This window comes from Diabrotica virgifera, chromosome 1 (assembly GCF_917563875.1).
Source record: "Diabrotica virgifera virgifera chromosome 1, PGI_DIABVI_V3a".
Classification (NCBI taxonomy): Eukaryota; Metazoa; Arthropoda; class Insecta; order Coleoptera; family Chrysomelidae; genus Diabrotica; species Diabrotica virgifera.
Genome location: NC_065443.1, coordinates 302969681 through 302990608, shown reverse-complemented (window position 1 = coordinate 302990608; position 20928 = coordinate 302969681). Strand labels below are relative to the sequence as shown.

Below are 20928 nucleotides of genomic sequence, written 5' to 3'. Positions count from 1 at the left end.
TCTAAAATTAGGCCCTTTAAATAGGTCTAACTTCTTGAGTGTATTGATAATACAAATATAAAAGGAATTACAGAAAGGTGAAGACCAATTTTTAATTAGGAGGGTAGTTAGGGGGTTGTTTTCACTGATTTTTTCATACATAAAAACAGGTACCGACCTTTTTTTGATCATAAGTCGCTTAATTTTCAGGCTATAAACTTTTTATTATTATATTTTGAAAGATCTAACTATATACTTGAAAAATATTATATTATAAGTTTTCCTCGAAAAATGCAAAGTTTTTCCGTTATGTGGCTTTGAATATTTCAAATTAAGCATTTGACGAAAAAAGCTAACTTTTAACATGCCGTATCTCGGTTTTTATTGGTCTTAAAGATATTACAGAAAAAGAATATGGTTTGTGTTACTAAATGATACAATTTTGATATCTACAGTTTTTTTGATTAAATGCATATTTTTCGAGGTATTCTCGAAAAACCCTCTAAAAAAGTCGATTTTTTCGTAGAAAAACTGTGACTTTCAACCGCGAATAACTCGAAAAATATTAGTTTTACGAAGAAAATGTAAAAAACATTTTTGTTAGAATTAATTTTTACATCGATTTACGATGGTTAAAATTTAATAAAAAAATCCCGCCCCCGAGATGGGGTGGCAACCACCCCCAAGGTTTTAGCGTACAGCAGCATGATATAGAAAATGATCCTTGGACTATTCCCCACCTTCTGTGAAAATTTCAAGTATATCCATGCTGGACGAAAAAATTGCGAGCCAAAATGCTTCATTTCCTCGACTATAAGGCCAGACAAGCGACAATTTACAGCGCTGTAAGAGCAGTAAAATGAATCGTGAGAATGGGTCCTAACCTATTAGTACGGGATCCGAATAGGAGGTCGAAATGTACCCATCTGCTTGCCGGATGAAACATTTTTTTTATTAAATTTCATACATAGACAAACACGACCAGCATGGGTTGCCTATCAAAATCGTGTCATAGCTATCCTTAAGGGGAGCCGTAGGGGTTGAAATCAACATTTTAAGCACATTCTTGTGAATGGTTTTGGAACGTATGAGAGAATAATTTTATTTTTAAATTAAATAACCATATTAAGTATACTTCAAAGAATATTAAAAAAATCAGGAAAACATATTGAAAAATAAGCAAACGGTGGGAAATTTCTAAAGGCACCTCACAAAAACAATGAATTTTGCGGTGGCCATTAGAACTTATCTTTGGATCATGGTAGACAAAAATTCAAAAAGATTTTATTAGCTTATGAGTTTCTCGAGGTAACTCTGTTAAGTTTCTTTTAGTTTTAATGATCTTTGACTTTTTAGTATCACTCAGATATCAAAACAACGAAATTTTTTACAGAAAAAATGGTGAAAATCAACATATTTATTATTGTTAAATAAAATATAAGTATAAAACAAACAATATCTCGACAGTGTTACCTCAAGGAATGTCCAAAATTCCTGGTGAGTTAGTCAAGTAGTTTTTGAGTTACAATTTCTACAGGAGTTGAAAAAATCAGTTTTGAGAAAAACGCTTTTAAAGTATTGTCAACTTTTATTTTAAATTTTTTTGGTCTGTCAAATCGTAAAGTGATGCACACCGGAATATGTTTTTGAATCGCGGGGTAATTGACAAAAATAAAATGAGAACAGCTGCTGACCGTTTCTCACTACGCTCAAGCGCGCTGGCGCGAAGATGCTGCAAAGCGAGTCGAAGGTAGGGAGATAGTGTTGGATATCCCTATCTTCGACTCACTTTGCAGCAGGTTCGCATCAGCACGCTTGATCGTAATGAACAACGGTCAACAGCTTTTCCCATTTTCTTTTGTAAATTACTTTGCGATTCAAAAAGATATTCCGGTGTGCATCATTTTACGATTTGACAGACAAAAAAAAATAAAAGTTAACAATACTTTAAACGCTTTTTCCTCAAAACTGCTTTTTTTTCAAAGGCTGTAGATATTGTAACTCAAAAACTACTTGGCCGACCCACCTGGAATGTTGTATATATTTTCTTTAGACATTCCTTGAGGTAACGTTATAGATATATTTTTTGTTTTATGCTTATTTCTTATTTAACAATAATATGTATGTTGATTTTCGCCTTTTTTGTGCAAAAAATTTCGTTGTTTTGATTTCTGAGTGATACCAAAAAGTCAAAAATCGTTATAACTAAAAAACTCGACAAGGTTATCTCGATAAACATATAAGCTAATAAAATCTTTTGAATTTTTTATTTGCCATGCTCCAATGATAAGTTAGGATGTCCACCGCAAAATCCATTTTTTTTCTAGGTGTCTTTAAAAATTTGCCACCGTTGGCTTATTTTTCAATATTTTTCCTTGAATTTTTTTAAGTATTCTTTGAATTATACTGGATACGTTTGTTTAACTTAAAAATAAAATAATTTTATCAGACTTTCAAAAAAATTCACAAAAATGTGCTTAAAATGTTGATTTCAATCCTTACGGTGCCCCCTTAAGGATAGCTATGAGACGATTTTGATAGGCAACCCATGCTGGTCGTGTTTGTCTATGTATGAAATTTAACCCTCCGTTAGTCGCTAGGATAAACGGAGCATCAAGAGTCGCTACGGTGTCAGAGACCGACAATTTAAAAAAAATTGTTATTGCTATAAAATTCGTACAAATATTTTATATTGTATACAGGAATGACTGAAAAATATTTTTGCAAATGTTTTATTGAAAAACAACAGATATAAGATGAAAAACCGCTTTCATTTTCACTTCCCTCATCGTCAAAATAATTTTCATCGTCGCTAGGAACCATTTCCCATAATTCCATTCCAACGTTTTTGTTCGGCTTCAAAGGACATCTATAAATAAGACTTGACCAAAACTTACCGATAAAATGCAATAATAAGATGCTAAATCTTTACCTGAACTGCAAGTTATGCCAATAAAGTAATAACCACACCGTTAGTCGCTACGGAGTCTTGCACCGAAAATAGCTATAAAACTTGCACAACTGTACCCAAGAAGGTAAGAATGTACACTAACACGAGGTTAGTTGATAGGAAGAGGTACAGAAAGTGGCGATAGAAAAAAACAGTTATTTTGTAAATCCCGAATGAATAATTCTGTCGTCGGTGTGTGACACCGATAGCGACTAACGGAGGATTAATAAAGAAAATGTTTCATCCGACAAGCAGATGGGTACATTTCGACCTCCTATTCGGATCTTAAACTATATGTTGCTATGTTGCTGCGCGATATTTTGCAGCTAAGTCTGGCCATCCACTACACTTACCGTAGGACCAATTTTCGCGCTTAATTTTACTGTCACTACAGCGCTGTAAATTGACGCTTGCCTGACCGTAGCCTTACAGTGGGTTCAAACTCAGAAATTCACCATACAACGTGGATTACGTCGGGGGGACACCATATCACCGAAACTGTTCACTAGACTTTGACTTTGACACTAGACTGACAAGGGCATAAACATAAACGGACAAAAGCTTAGCCACCTGAGATTTGCAGATGATATTGTGCTAATAGCTGATAGGATAGATGAGGCCAAAGAACTTTTAAATCAGCTCAACCTTTCCTCGTTAGAAGCAGGATTGAAAATTAATATATCTAAAACACAGATTATAACAAATCTTGTAGTCAGCAAAGTCATATTATATAGGAACAAGATTCATAGACCAAGTAATGGCTTATAAATACTTAGATCATGAGATTCGCATAGAAAAAGATAACCAAACCTATGAGCTTCTCAGATGTATAAGACTGACTTGGACATTGGGCAGATTTCGGCAAGCTGAACCGTATTTTAAAATCGTCTGACATACCAATATGCCCTAAAAGAAAAACCGGTGTTTTTACAAGTGTTGACTTACGGAGCGGATACCTTGACCATGACCAGCAGGACAGTGCAAAAGATCCATGTGTCTCAAAGGGCGATATAGCGTGGTATTTTTGGCGTTTCACAACGAGACAAGAGCTCAAACCGTCAGATATGACAAAGATCAGGAGTAGCGGATGCAGTAGAGAGAATAGCAACAGAGAAATGTAACTGGGCAGCTCACGTGGTTAGAATGACGGATAAAAGATGGACAAAGCGGATACTGGAACGGAGACCAAGAGATGATGCTTAGCGAAGCAGAGGTCAGAGCTTAGGAATTGTATGCAAGAGGCACAAGATCGAAACAGGGAGAAATTGTGAGAGAGATCTATGTCCAGCCGTGGACAAGCGAATATTAAATGATGATGAAGAGTTATACAAGATAGTTTACATAATCCTATAACTGAGATTACAGATATAAATAGTTTAATGCGTTCAAGTGCTGGGGCATACGTGTTAAATTTTGTGTTTAAATGTTTAAATTAACAACAAAAGCTGCTGTTAACTTAAAGATTTTTATCCTAACTTAATTTATTGCACTTATTGTGTAGCCAACGGGGTAAATAGAATTACACAAGAAATAAGAAATTATTTTCTGTTAGTAATAAATTTTATAAATTTTATGAAAACAGTTTTCTTAAATGCTCTTTTGAAGGATAAAATATCAAGGAAGACTCCCTGGTATCCCTTTGTCACCTAAACCAGTAATTAGAAGGCCGGGAACACTGCAATGAAATAGAATTTTAATAGTGTCAGAATTTGATGATAATATTTTCGAAGCCACTCGAGAAGCAAAAAAATATTAAAAAATCCGAAATTGCAAAATCAACTCGCATATATCAATAATTATAAACAATAATTATAAATTAATAGTAACATCAATTACCTTATTAGAAAGATAACACGTAAATTTGTGTGAGTCATTAAAATTATTAGTAAATAATTTAAAATCAAAAATTAAACCAACAAAGGGAAGTAATGGACATTTAATTAAAAAAAAAATGATTATACGTTTTTGATAAGATTGCAGATTTTTTCCAGGATATTTTCCAAAAGACTACAAATTAAACCAGATTTATTATCCGCCCTGAAATTCGCTCGAATTAATTAATGTACAATTAATAATAAGTGATCAAAGATTCAAAGACATATTTTTAAGACCGAAAATATTTAAGGTACTAGTGCACTTTAGAAGACCAACAATAATCATTTTTTTTCAAGAATTTTTTTCTCAGAACCTTTATTAAAAATGAACATAAAACTTTCCACATATTAATATCTAACTCTTGGAGAGGAAAAAAATATAACTTTTTTCATTTATGCACCTACATTAATATTGTAGAGGGCGCAAAAGTCGAGGCCTCGAAAAATGATGGCGAATAGCGAACAGTTGTTAATCTCAGGATTGGGATATTTTAAGGGGGGGGGGGGGGTAAGGTTTGAAATATTTAAATTTTTTTTATGATTTCAAATAAAAGTGCATACTTTCAAGAATACTCTCTGAGAATTTCAAAATAATCGGAGTCAAATTACCAGAGATACAGCGTGTTTGAATATCCCTACCTTCGACTTCGACTCTCAGCACGCTTGAGCGTAGTGAGAAATGTTAAACAACTGTTCGCCTTCTCTTTTGTAGATTACTCCTCGATTCAAAAAACATATTTCAATGTGCATCACTTTACGATTTGGCAGACAAATAAGAAGATGAAGATGCAGTTGTCAAAACTTTAAACGCATTTTTCTCAAAACTACTTCTTCACATGCTGTGGACATTGTAACTGAAAAAGTACTAGGCCGATCTACCTGATATTTTGCACATATTTTCTTGAGACATTTTATGAGGTAACAACGTCGAGATATTATTCTTTTTTTGCTTATTTTTTGTTCAACAATAATAAAACTGTTGATTTTCACAAAATTTTTACCAAAAATTTCAATTTTTTGATTTCTGAGTGATGCCAAAAATTAAAAAATCATTAAAAATAAAAAAAAAACTCGACGTTGTGACCTAGTAAGACTCATAAGCTAATTAAATCTTTTTGAATTTTTTGTTTCGTATGATCTAGTGACGAGTTCTGATGTCCACCGCAAAATCCATTTTTTTGTGAGCTGCCTGTCAGAATTTGTCACCAATGGCATACTTTTCAATATCTTGGTTTAAATATTTTTCTAAATATTCTTTGAATTGTACTGATATGTTTATTTAATTTAAAAATAAAATAATTGTACCATAGTTTCGAAAAAAATTCACAAAGATGTGCTTGATATGTTGATTTCAAACCATACCCCCCCCCTTAAACGAAAAAATCGTACTGCATTTGCAAAAGGAAAGTTTCTTACGTGACAATTTACCACAATTTAACCAAAAAATAAAAAATAAATATTTTTAACCATAACAAACTGAAGAAAAACGGGCGATTTTTTTACAAATATTTCAAAGAAACCTTTCTTTTTCAAATGCCTTTCGATTTTTTTGTTTCAGAGATCCCAATCCTGAGATTAACTGTTCGACATCGGAACTACTTTTTTTTTCGAGGCCTCGATTTTGGCACATTCTACAATGTTAGTGTACGTGCAAAAATGAAAAAAGATTTATTTTTTGTATTCTCTGAGAGTTAGATATTAAAATGTAAAAAGTTTTATGTTCATTTTTAATAACGGTTCTGAGAAAAAAATCTTAAAACAATGCTGATTTTTGGTCTTCTTAAAGTGTACTAGTACCTTAAAAGCATTTAGTTGTATCTATTAATGATAAAAATGTAAGTGGTTAAAATGAATAATTATCAATTAAGAATTATTTTGTTATTAATTTATTATGTGACTAATAATGTTATGTTGTGTAAATATATTTCTCTTAAGTGCAAATTAAGTTAATTCACTTTTTTATAATTTTCTAAAATAAGGACACAAACAATTTTATTCCATAAGCGGTTTCCACAGTCAGTAATTTCAAAATTTCACCCTGTAATATTCATAACAGACCCCAATCATATAATTCATTGTAATCAAGCTGTTAAGTAGCTTTTAAAAATATAAAACCATACAGGATGTTACATTAAAAATAAAGCTTTTTTGCATCTTAAACTATGCTATGCTTATGTGAATCACCCTGTACATTTAAATTTATGTTTAAAAAGCGCGTATTCATATATAAACATCGACGGTTTGTTATAATTTTAAAACAAGGGCAGAGATAATTTTATTCCATAATTGAGTTCCTCCCTGTATATAGCATATTTTGCATCTTAGTCGATAGAATAAGCCACAGTAAAGATAGATACAGAAGAAACCTATTATAGAATGTGTATGGTTTAACCAAAGCAACAACAATCTATTGACAGAGTATAACAAAATTTCGGACCAATGCTTTTTAAATACATTCATTTTTTTCGAATTCTGAGAAAAGTAATATTAACATTTTTGAAAAATTTAATTGCAGAACCAAATACTACACCAAGGGCCGAAAATCCCATAGAATGAACAAACAGTTTCTTTTGAATGATATTTTTGAAATCAAAAATCATACTCAATTGTCTCTTTTTTTCACCCCTGTAACTTATTAAAATAAACATTATAGAAATTTTCAGGGACTTTTGGCCTCGGTAATAATATAATCTTTCATTCTGCGTTTTAATTTTCGAAAAATACTTTACTAGTTTTCTCAGGATTCGAAAAAATGGATGCATTTAAAAAAGATTGATCCGCAATTTTGCGCTTACGTTCTTAGTAATCTTTTACATATTAATATTTGCCCATAAATGAAGGGAAAAATTGTTCCTTTGTAAATTAAAAAAAAAATAAACTTTTACTTACCAATCAGTATCGCCATAATCTGGGGCCATTGTGTCTCTCCCTTGTACGCACCACCGGGAAAGAACTTCCTTACGACCATATTTGCAGCAGCTCCTACACACTACAGCTACTACAACCAATATTGTCAGAACTCTCACCACTATTGCCGATATGCACTGAAAACTGGAGCTTTAAACACAACCCATCGATGTCATTAGGCGAAATTCGTAATAATAATGCATTTAATTTGGCAGCTAACTTGTTTATGGATCAAATTCTTATTTTTCATGTAGAGGGGGAAAAACCGTGGTTTTAATGAAAGTGTTAATAAAATTTGTCTCTATCGATACATTTTTAAGTCTAGTAACACATTTTAAGGAAAGTAAGAGAATGTATTGAAAGCTGTCTCCTAAAATTATTGTAAAAATTAAGCAAAAATTTACCACGAGTGTTAAAATTTGAATCATAATTAACCAAAAGTGATAAGATTTTATTAAAAATTTATTAGTGGGTTTGATAAACTTGTTAAAAATATTTTACGGTTATTGAGTTATAGGTCAGAGTCGATAATCGAGGCCAGAAAATAGTAATAATATGGAAAAGTAAGAAAATACAACAAAAAAAAAAAATGGGATAGTATATTGTACAAGTGAGAAAAAGACATATTTATCACGAGCTCAGAAGTTTGTTGGCACGAGCCGAAGCACGAGGCGAATGCCACAAATCAAGCGAGGGAAAAATATGTAATTTTCTCATGCGTTGTACACAGTACTTTTTCTATGGATGCAGTTTTGTCAAGAGTTCAAACTTCAAAATTAAATAATTATTTAGGTGTTTGAGTAATGTGTCAACACATTTTGTTTGACAACATCAATAAATTGTGTTTGTATTGTGCAGGTTACCATGGAAACGGCTATCATATGTATGGAACACTGGCGGAGAACCCGTGAGAAAAAATATTTCTCACTGCAATGGCCGACTTTTCTCACTGCGTGAAAAAATTTTCGTTTTGGATGTATGAAAGTAGTGAGAGAAGTTGCATATTTTATAGCATCCATCCATAGAAAAAAATAATTTGCGGGAGATCTGAAACCGGGAAGTGGCAGGGGGTCAATTTGTAAGGGTCTTTTTCTTCTTACGGTGCTTTCCGTTGTTTTTCGCTCTTTTATTATAAGCATAAGCTCTCTTTCCTTATTTATTCTCTTCAAGACTTCCCCATTTGTCGTATGGCTCATGGAGGATATTCTGAGCATTTTACGGTAGCACCAGAGTTCGAATGCTTGGATTCCCTTTTGTGTTGCTTCTGTAATTGTCCAGGCTTCAACACCATAGAGCAAGGTGGAGAGAACATAGCATTAATGTATTCTAGTTCTCAATGAGATACCTAGCTTGCGGTTGCATATAACTTTTTGCATTTCTTCCTCTATGATTTTTTTGTGACGGATATTCTTGAGTTGGGGTTGATTTCATGTAATCGAATGAACTATCTTTCAGTAAAGTCGTCCCAGGAACGCAACTCATAAATATTGGCAATATCATTTTAAAGTCTTCTACTTTAAAATATATCATATTATGTATCTGAATTGCCGATATAAATGAGTCAAATTAAATAAATTGTTAGAAGAATTTTTTTACTAAGCAACAACATTTTTGTTTATGTTAATAGTATTTTGTATTTTGACAACGGCACCCGATTTGGGCGTCGAAACGTTAATAAAAATCATTTTTTAATAATATTGTGGCTTATTTCCCATTATAAATAGTTAAAATTGTAAAAATGCCACAAGAAAATAACAGAACAACATAAATTTGTAAATTTAAAAAATATGAGGAAATCGTAAATTTCTTTTGTAGTTCACACTGTATACGAATATTCGTTAATGATTTCTGTTAAGAGGAAACAGTAGCGATCAACAGGTAGCGAAAACGCGTTCCAAGATTGCGGTTGTAATTTTGAATATTTTTTCGAAATATTTGGCACACGTATTCGTAATATAATAAAGAATGGCGGTACAGAGCCCAATGTGAAAAATATATTAATATGTGGAAATTACTCTGTAATTTAACACAAAATAATGAGCCTGTACCGCCATTAAGAAGAACAAAAAAATACAATTTCTTCAAATAAACTTTTTTATCCGATGCCTAGATTTTGTGTCATTTTGGAACTACTAATGAAATAAAAAAATTAGTACAGTCGAACCCGCTTATTGGAATAGCCTTCGTGCCAAGCCAAAGTATTCCTATAACGGGGTTATTCTAATAACCGATCATTGGTGCCTGGTAAAAACGTTTCGGGACCTCAAATTTTTATTCCTTAAAGCGGGATATTCCTTTAACAGGTATTCCAATAAACGGGTTCGACGTAGTTCCAAAATGACACAAAATCTAGGCATCAGATAAAAAAGTTTATTTGAAGAAAGTATATTTTTTGGTTCTTCTTAATGGCGGTACAGGCTAGTTTTTTTAATATTGTATTTAATTGCAGAGTAATTTCCACATATTAATAAATTTTTCAAATTGGGCTCTGTACCGCCATTCTTTATTATATTACGAATACGTGTGCCAAATATCTCCAAAAAATATTCAAAATTACAGCCGCAATCTTGGAACGCGTTTTTGCTACCTGTTGATCGCTACTGTTTCCTCTTAAACCTAATTCGAAAACTAGAACATTTGTTTACCTTAATACATAAAATTAATAATTATTTATGTATTCCTTCTTTATATACATGGTGTTAATTTCATAGCGACAAGGTAGTGCGAACTTCATATTTTAAGAACAGGAATTATGAGAGTAATCTCAATATAAAAAATATACAGGGTGTAACATTTAAAAAAATTTTTGCTTTACCATGTAGTTGTATAATGAGTGTATTTAAATGTGTAGATAACTTTTAACTAAAAATAATATTAGTTTAATAGATAATATTAAACTCACTTAGTTTCCGGGTTGGACTGCACCCCATTTGGTTACATCATGCTTTGAGCTCCCTCACTAGAATCTTCATAAGAATACATCCCGGAGCCTCAATTTCCTTAGTCTTCAGTTTATTTAACTAGTACACCACTATTTTACACTTGATATAAATATAGAAATGTTGAACAGCTTATGCTAAATAAACTATGGAAAAAATGTAAAAGCTTATATCCCTCGTAACAAATTAAATAATAGATACACATTTACCAGTTTTTCGTTGCCAATTCAAAAGATTTCATAAAGGATCAAATTCAAAAGACCTACTTACAGTACAACCAGGTTGTCCATTGGAGGGAATGAATCCGAATTTAAAAATGGAATCAAGTTGTTGCCGATGTTTCTGAAAATTACAACTTATTAGTATCATCATTTAAGATACAGATTTTTAAGATCAAAGTATTGCACCCACAGTAAGTTGGGACAAGTGTTGACAAGCACAGATATAACAATTTTCACCCGATTGCCCTCCTACAGGTTTCTATCACTCTGCCACAGTATAAGTATCTTATTAAAATAATATACACTGTGTCAATTTGAAAAGGTGCCACCCACTGTAACTTGGTCCATATAGAAAATCTAAAAATATGCAAAAACGACGTCAAATTTATTTGTAACATTTTTTAGGCCAGTTTTCAACTAAATTCTATCAACCCTCTAGCAGGGGCGGACACAACCCCCAAAATCTCCAATGGAAGGGGGTTTGAGTGATACCTCATTTTGAAGGTCGTTCAACTACTTTTTCAAAAATACCACATTATGTTTCTTTTCACTACTTTAGGAAAAATCTTTTTGGACTCAATAGGTAAGTACTCCAAAATATTTTTGGAGTTCTGAACTCGATACTTAACACCTATAGAGTTTTACTTGATTTTTCCAATAATACTCCAAAAAATACTCAAAATACTCCAATACTCCTTTATGGTTTCACTTGATTTTGCCAAAAGTACTAAATAAACTATAATGTGTGTGGTATTTTTAAAAAGGTTGTTAAACGATCTTTAAAATGAGCTATCCCTCAACCATTAAAAATTGTGGGGTGTGTGTCCGCCTCCGCTAGAGGGTTGATGTAATTTAGTTGAAAACTGGTCTACCAAATGTCTCCCTTACCAATAAATTTGACGTGTTTTTGCATATTTTTATATTCTCTATAGGGGGACCAAATTACAAAGGGTGGCACCTTTTCTGAAGTTGACACACTGTAGGTATATGTGGGTGCATTACTTTTTGAAAATACAGCACACATATTCTTTAAATTTTCCTAAAATTTTGCTTCAATTACATTTTTTCTACAGAGTTTCTATTCTAGTGAATTTAAAATGCCAATTTGTCTAAATTTCGAGCCAATTATAATAATTAATGTGTACTTATTTTGTTCTAAACAATGTTGTATAAATAAATATGTACAGTATAGTGAATATAGTGATCATATTAAAATTATGTGTTTATGTACAAGTAAAGTTATATTTTTGTTGTTAATGTCTATGATATGCTAGCGTTAAGATTGTAGTCACTAATTTGTTAGTTTTAACACCTACCTATATTTTGGTGAACGTATTTATAATAGTCGGAGAGATAGAAGCGGATTTTGTGAGTGATAAGTAATATGAAAAAACTATACGGGGATATGTTGAATTAGTTGTGTACATGACTTTCACCAACTACCGGAAACCAGAGTTGGGGCCGAGGGTAGTTATAAGGGGTCAAGGTCGCGGATTTTATAATTTTTTTATGACGCTCATGATCGAGATAGTGCACCAAAATTTGGGAATAAGTAGGTCATGACGTAACTAAGTAAAATCTCTAGGGGCGAAACGCTGCGTGGCCGACAAAGGGGTGGGGGTAGGGGTGAGTATAAAAAATATAAAGGGTTTTTTGCGACGTTCGTGATTGAGATAGTGGACCAAAATTTGGGAATAAGTAGATCATGACATTACTAAGTAAAATGCCCAGAGCCGGAAACCAGAGTTGGGGGTGAGGGTAGTTATAAGGGGTCAAAGGCGCCGTTTTTATTATTTTTTTTTGTGACGCTCATGATCGAGAGAGTGCACCAAAATTTGGGAATAAGTAGGTCATGACGTAACTAAGTAAAACCTCCAGGCGTGGCACGCTGCGTGGCCGACAAAGGGGTGGGGCAGGGGTGAATAAAAAAAATATAAGGGTTTTTTTGCGACGTTCGTGATTGAGAGAGCGTACCAAAATTTGGGAATAAGTAGACCATGACATAACTAAGTAAAATCCTCAGAGCCGGAAATCAGAGTTGGGCATGAGGGTAGTTATAAGGGGTCAAAATCGCCGTTTTTATTATTTTTTTTTGTGACGCTCATGACCGAGATAGTGCACCAAAATTAGGAAATAAGTAGGTCATGAAGTAACTAAATAAAATATCCAGGGGTGGAACGCTGCGTGGCCGATAAAGGGTGAATATAAAAAATATAAGGGGTTTTTTGCGACGTGCTAGATTGTGATAGTACACCAAAATTTGGGAATACGTAGACCATGACTTAGCTAAGTAAAATCCCCAGAGCCGGAAACCAGAGTTGGGATGAGGGTAGTTTTAAGGGGTCAAAGTCGCAGTGTGTATTATTTTTTTTGTGACCCGGCACAACATTTGTCCCCCACGGAGCGTTCCGCCCCTGGAGATTTTACTTAGTAATGTCATGATCTACTTATTCCCAAATTTTGGTGCACTATCTCGATCACGAACGGCAAAAAACCCCCATATATTTTTATACTCACCCCTGCCTACCACCCCTTTGTACCCCAAGCAGCGTTCCGCCCCTGAAGATTTTACTTAGTTACGTCATAACCTACTTACTCCCAAATTTTGGTGCACTATCTCCATCATGAGCGTCACAAAAAAAAAATAAAAACCGCGACTTTTACCCCTTATAACTACTCTCGTCCGCCACTCTGGTTTTCGACTCTGGGAATATTACTTACTTATGTCATGGTCTACTTATTCCCAAATTTTGGTGCACTATCTCAATCACGAACGTCGCAAAAAACCCCTTATATTTTTTATATTCACCCCTACCCCCACCCCTTTGTCGGCCACGCAGCGTTGAGCCCCTAGAGATTTTACTTAGGTACGTCATGACCTACTTATTACCAAATTTTGGTGCACTATCTTGATCATGAGCGTCATAAAAAAAATAATAAAATCCGCGACTTTGGCCCCTTATAACTACCCTCGGCCCCAACTCTCCTCGGCCCCAACTCTGGTTTCCGGCCGTTGGTGAAAGTCATGTACACAAATAATTCAACATATCCCCGTATAGTTTTTCCATATTACTTATCACTAGCGATGTGAAATTACGTGTAATTTCAGAAATTGTAAGTTACACGTGTAAAATTACCCAAAAATTACAAACCAGATGTAATTTATGTAACTTATGTAATTTATGTTCATTGTATTAAAAAATCAATTGTTTGCATTCATATTGAATATAATAAACACAAAGTAACTACATACTTATGAAATAAAGAAAAGTGGATAAGAAATACATACAAATAATAAAGAAATGAAAACATAGGTTCTTTAGTTTTGTTTTAAGCGGCTTTTATAAATCACAACTTCCTTTTTCGCAGACAACTGGAGACCTTCTTGTTATAAAACGTCGAAGTTTCAATTGTTTGCTCTTCCAATGAGCCTTGTGTAATTTTTTTTATCTCCGGCAAATCCAGAACTGCATCCTGAAATTAAATAGGAAAGTGTAAACATAGAGAGTAAAAATAATGGGTTTATAATATAATATATACAGATCTAACTACCTTGTTTTCGGCATCTGAAGTATCCTTCTCGACTTCCGTTTTTTTTTGGGGTTGTTCTGTGCCTTTACCCTGAAATTGATAATTTTGGAATATAAACAATAAATATGTATGTGTTTACACTAATTTACCGATTTCATTAAGACGTTTTCTAAAATGTTCACTTTGCTTTGTCTCAAAATGCGTGCTGGTCTCTGTTCCCTAGTTTCCATTCTTTGATCAATTTCATCATCGGTCATTGCAAAGTCAGCAAAATTAAAATCATCGTCGGAATTTCCATTTCCTGTTGTATTTGAATGCCATGATGATATTGTCTGAAAACATAAGATTTATAATTTTTTATTCGAAAACGGTGGAATGCATTGGAAAATCGGAAAAGAAGCAAACTGCATATATCACATGCACATATCACATATCTAAAAAATGCCTAAATTTAAAATTACCTCGTCTAATTCTTCCTCTTCGGAAATATGGTTTTCAATTACTTCTATCTCCTTCTGTAAGTTTCTACCTTCTATCGAAACGTTGTTCTGTACAGTCTCTTCTATAGGATATTGACTTTGTATGTGATGTTGTCGTGAACGTTTCAGCAATTTTGAATTATATTGTATATAATTTAAATTTGCTGCCCTTTGAGTTGTTAGGCGATTTCTTCTCTTCGTATGAATGCTGCTCTGGGAGCTAAAGCTTCTCTCTGTTGCCGCAGAAGTGCACGGCATTGTCAATATCCTGACTGCAACTTTGGAGAGGCATGAATGTCCACAAAATCCTTTCCACCATGTAACCAAAGAGACATTATCGAGTATGTTCCATAAAAATGTTTCGCCAAAAAAGTCTGTTTTAGCTAAATAGTTTCCTAAATCCTCAGTAATCTTTGACACTCCTTCATCACCAATCTCTATCGTGGTCGTGGTTGACATAGTAGTAATGTATTTCATCGCTTCAATCCTTTCGGCTGATGATAAATTTGCACCAACAGACCGAGGGTTTAGTAAGTCTGCGGCAAAATGGATCGGTTGAAGGGCGTATTCCTTCCTTGATATAAATTTATCCATCGCTTCTGTTTTTTCGCAATCCGTTAGTTTCACGCATTCTAAATGAGTAGATATGTTACTACCGATTTTCGCGAAAGTTTCACAAACCAAATGAATTGACGAAGAATCTCCTTCAAGACGTGTTATTGCTTCAGTAATTGGCTTAAGCAATTCAACAAGAGCGCTAGAATTTATCCAGAATCCTTCATCAAGTAAATTTGCTTTTGCGCTGCGTATTCTATCTTGAATTGTTTTATCTGGAGATATTGCTAGACGTTGTAGGACGGACTTGCATTTAGTCAGATCTTGAAGACATTTTACATGTGAACCCCATCTTGTTTTTACAGGTAGGCTAAGAGACACTCCACACTTCATCTCATTTCTTATTTCTGTGAATTGAGCTCTCAGTACTTGACACTGGTTAATAGTTTTAACGATATGTATAATATGTGACAAATGTGTCTCTATTGAAGATAATTTCAAAATATCGCTGCACAATAAATGTAATGTGTGCGCTAAACAGCCGTATGATACAAGATGGGGATACATCTCTTCACATTGTCTCACAGCCTTCCTCATATTCTTTGCGTTATCAGTCACAATAGCGAAAAATTTTTTAGGTCCATACTCCTCCAGAACTTCAACCATTAATTTTGTTATATATTCTGCGGTATGCTTCTCTGCTTTTGTTAGTACTGATTTGACAAATAACGGTTCGGGTGTTGTAACAATGAAATTAATTACACTTTCATTTCGCAAGTTGGACCAACCATCGCATTGCAATGATAAATTGTCAGCTTGCTTAATTTTATCATTAACTTGAACTTCAACTCGCTCGTACTCTTCGGTCAGGAGACGATTTGATAACATATATCTCGATGGTAAGGTGTATGAAGGTCTAATTTTTTTAAAAAACAATTTCCAATCTTCATTCTCGGTAATTGAATGTGGTGCTGAACTGGTGTAAATAGCTCTAGCAAGCAAAATATTCAATTCGTTATTTTGTTCGTGTGTCATTCGATCACAAAATGATTGTATTCTGTTGATTTTTGTGCAAACAGGTGTTTCCACATGAATGTTATCAGAAGCAGATGTTGATGCTGTGGAAACCGTTGATGATGTACAAGCAGCATCAGTGTTATCGTTATCCAATTTTGCCGATGTGATCTTTTTCATGGATGTTTCAAATGGAAATTTAGAGTGATTCCCCTTTGACTTTGGAGTTAAAATATTGAATTTAAGTTTTATCATATGCGGCACATAAGTGCATTGTTGAAGATGAGATTTCATTCTTGTAGCATTTTTTGCATGTACACTCTTGCAAAATTTACACCTCACATTTATGGTCTTTTGATTAGAAGAACCCGCAGGTAACACTTCAAAATAAAGCCAGATATCTGTCTTACGTTTCACCATGTTTTATGACCTAAAAAAAATATTCAGGTAGACTTAAACATTAAGAAGGGAAAAAACATTATTTTTCAAAGTATTTGATGGGCACGAGGGCATAAAAAATTGTTAGGCATCCTTAAATAGAAGAAAGATTAAAATTGAATCTGTGTAACAATTTAATGAAATTCGAATAAGCAGAATACTGGATCGGACAACTACATTATTTTGCCCTCAACGTTATCAAAATTTTTTATTTAGTAAGTTATGTCAGTGTAATTCAATTACACATGCTACATGCACAAGTACCCCGTTGCTCCTATCATTCTTATAGTTATTGTACAGTAAACTAATCTAAAAAATCGAATAAAACTTGGTAAACCGAATTCAGAATTAAGTACTGTAGCCACATATAAAATGACGCGCGTTAGATTTAACGTACAGTCGATATGCGATAGGCCCGCCCCTGTGTTTCCCAATCTAAGGTTGCTATGGACATCACCGGCACGTGTTTTGCTGTTTGTAGAAATAATATATTTCTTACCTTATAGTTTCTGTGCTTCCTTATAAATAAATGTAAAGTAACCAACGCTGCGTGAATGAATAGAGAAAGAACAGTCGAAAACTAACTTATACATACACATTACACATACAATAACAGAAATGTAAACATAACCTGCCTGACTCAGACTAAGGAACGACTAACGAGCGACGAGCGTAATAGCACCCACTGGTTCGCGCGCGCCGGCACCGGCGCACCGCACTTACGACAATTGCGCGCGCATAAGTTGCCATAATATATGTAATTTTACCAGTAATTACATAAATTACGGTAATTTATGTAAATTTATCATAAGTTACGTTAAATTTCATAAATTACGTAAATTCCAAAAATTACATAAATTACATTAAGTTACGGGTATCATGTAATATTACCGTAAGTTACGTGTAATTTATGTAACGTAAGTTATGTAATTTTACAACTCACATCACTACTTATCACGCACAAAATCCGCTCCCAGCTCTTAGACTATAAGGAAGATTATTTGTTTCAGATTTTGTTATGTTTTAAGCGATTCTAAGGATACTTACTTAATTATTATTATTCAAGTTTGAATTATCGGCAATTTACTATTAATTTCTGACCTAATATATTTTTGTGATAGTAAAAGTAACTTCTAAATTATTTTAATTACAAATAATTATGTTTTAAACTAGATATTACTGTATAAATATTTAAGATATTATGTTAACACATATATGTATTTATTCAGTTTTTTATTACTCATTTATTGTAAAGTGAAGTACAAAAAGGAAATAACAAAATCAATACTTTTTTTTCCAAAGTTCATTTTAAAGTTAATAAATCTTAAATTTGATAAACACACCATACATATCTAAGGTTGCCCTCATTTATGCATTTTCAGCTTTCTACAGAGATTTGGTCTGGACATAGGTACTGCTTTACTATTTTTGCTGTTTTTATTGGCATTTTAATTTTCTTTTTAAAAATATACCTTCTTTTACTACTACTTCCATCTCTTCTGTTCTGTTGTCTTTTTGTTAGTTGAATATATGATTATTATTTTGATCAATTTGAGTTTGATAGTATTGTTTTTTCTGGAATTTTTAAATAATATGTTTCTAAATACAAACTAAATAATATACTTTCGAAAATTTGCGACTGTCTCAAAATCTTACTAATGGGTTCCAAATTTTGAAGGCCTGAAAATAAATGAAAACAGGTTTTATTTATTGTTTATTTAGTTCTGCGGCAAATATATTCCTGTTTTAAATTAACTGCAGGCTACTCCAAATTCTATGAAATCCAGACTGGAAAATTACTGTCTGGAAAATTTCAGACTGGAAAATTCCAGTCTAGATTTTTTATTCGATATGCCATATAGAAGTATGTGATCTGCTGATTTTGTTTTACAACATTAATGTTTAGGTAGGAACCTGTACAAATTACAAATTACAAAATATATTATTTTAAAACCTTTTTATATACTTGGCTTGGTTGTTGTCACGGACACCGCAAATTTTGTTAATTCATTTTAAAAATAGTTCTAGGCTACGTAGGTACCTGAAATTTTCAGAATAGGTTTGAACTAGCTAACAATGCAATATTTAACTGCTGTTATACAAGGTGATTGATTAGTGGGGTAAAGCTCCGTAGATCCGTTATTATAGTATTGGATAGCGATAAAAGTTGATAACAAAAATTGTAGCTAACTTTGAACTTAATATTACAAAATTAGTTAGAATGATACAGGGTGTTCGATAACATAGTGGCAGATCAAAGTTATGTTTTTTTTTTAAATAAAACACCCTGTATTTTATTCTATATTCGAAATCTTCTTAACTTCTCCATTACAAAAATATAAAGGTTAAGTATCTTATACAGGGTATTTACAAAGTTATAACCAATTTTATATGAAAATCGTAACAAGTTTAACTCCCTGTATAAATAAAAATAAGCACAACGGCAATCGTTTATTGATGACATAACAGAATTTGTGTTTATTGTCAAAATTTTCATAAATGATCGATATTGCTAATTTTCTTTATATTGAATACAGGGTGAGTCAAAACGCAAGTACATTATTTTCTCAGTAATTTTATATCACTATCGAAAAGTACTATTACCGTACTTTAATTTTTGTATAACATTCCCTATGTCTAAATTTATTAGTTTTCGAGATATTTTCATTTTTCAGAGCAAATTATTAATTACGTGTATCAATCTATCCAAATTTTAGGTAAGCCATGACTTCTTCTTCTTATGCAATCCACTAATGGATGTTCGCGATCACGTTTGACCATTTTTCTCTATGACCATGTCTAAATCATCTAAAACTGACAGTTTACTATTAAACTTAATAAAAATAATAACTTAAAAATAAAACCCATAACTAAATTAAAATTCATGGTGACGTTTCAATTATTACTTTAATCATCGTCAGAATAATAAGTTTCTTGAGCGGATGCTTTAAAATAATTTTAAAGGAACAAACAATAATTAATGAAAACGTAAAAAATGACATTGACAATCATTGGGTTAAGTCAATAATTTCAAACACGTCATGTCTTGTTGCGTGTTTAAGGGTGGCTTCAAAAGAAATATGGATAATGTTATCGTTTGTTCCTTTAAAATTATTTTAAAGCATCCGCTCAAGAAACTTATTATTCTGACGATGATTAAAGTAATAATTGAAACGTCACCATGAATTTTAATTTAGTTATGGGTTTTATTTTTAAGTTTATTATTTTTATCAAGTTTACTATTACTGATTATCAATCTGTAATCATATTTGGCTATAATTTTTGTTATTAACTGTTATTGCTATTTATTATATTATATTATCTATTACTATAACGGATCTACGGAGATTTACCCCACTAATCAATCACCCTGTATGGATAAATTTGTTTTTTATTTCAAACTATTTTCAAACGTGACTAATGCAATGATATTTTAAAGTACGGTAATAAATCGGTATCTACAAATTGATGGTGGGTCAGTGGCATTAGAATGCAGACCGAGAGTTCCCTAGTTCGAACACGGATGTTACGTATCTTTTTTTAATTTTTTTAAAAAATAATTAAAAGTTGATATACTTAAAATTCATATTTTATAAGTTAATTACTCTATATAAATATTATATAATATACCATTTTAAACAACCGTCTTATTATAAGAATTACTTTTTTATACTAGTGTAATTTTTGGAATTATAATTTTAACAGTTAATACACCTACTAAAAGTTCATATTTTATTCTTTCAAAACATGTTGTGTCCTGTATATAAAAAAACCGTGTTATTATAAAAAGTACTTTTTTATTATAATGTAATTTTTGGAATTTTAAGCATTTTATATCGTCAAATTATTTTATATTCTCCCCTATAAATAATAAAAAGGTTTTATTATAAAACAGTTCTTTTTTATAAAAGTGTCTTCAATTTGTCTTCAATATTTCCTATCTAAACAAAACGTATTCCGTGGGAAAAGTTTGAAAAATGAGCGCATTTACTGCAGTAAGTATAAGTTGACTATTTTTCTATTTTTTGTGGTCGACTGATT

The 20928-nt window shown here is 32.5% G+C and overlaps 2 protein-coding genes across 2 annotated transcripts in view; both read right to left on the bottom strand.

Moving 5' to 3' along the window:
• The window catches only part of LOC126879216 (facilitated trehalose transporter Tret1-like), a 28542-nt gene extending 20494 nt beyond the window's left edge, over positions 1 to 8048 (bottom strand). The window contains exon 1 of the mRNA XM_050642270.1: positions 7693 to 8048. Within this exon, the coding sequence (XP_050498227.1) occupies positions 7693 to 7771 (79 nt within the window). The 5' untranslated portion in view covers positions 7772 to 8048. The remainder of the gene's footprint in view (positions 1 to 7692) is intronic.
• The window catches only part of LOC126878537 (follicle-stimulating hormone receptor), a 188425-nt gene that overhangs the window by 144367 nt on the left and 23130 nt on the right, over positions 1 to 20928 (bottom strand). Inside the window, exon 3 of the mRNA XM_050641310.1 lies at positions 10920 to 10991. Coding sequence (XP_050497267.1) covers positions 10920 to 10991 — 72 coding nt within the window. The remainder of the gene's footprint in view (positions 1 to 10919; positions 10992 to 20928) is intronic.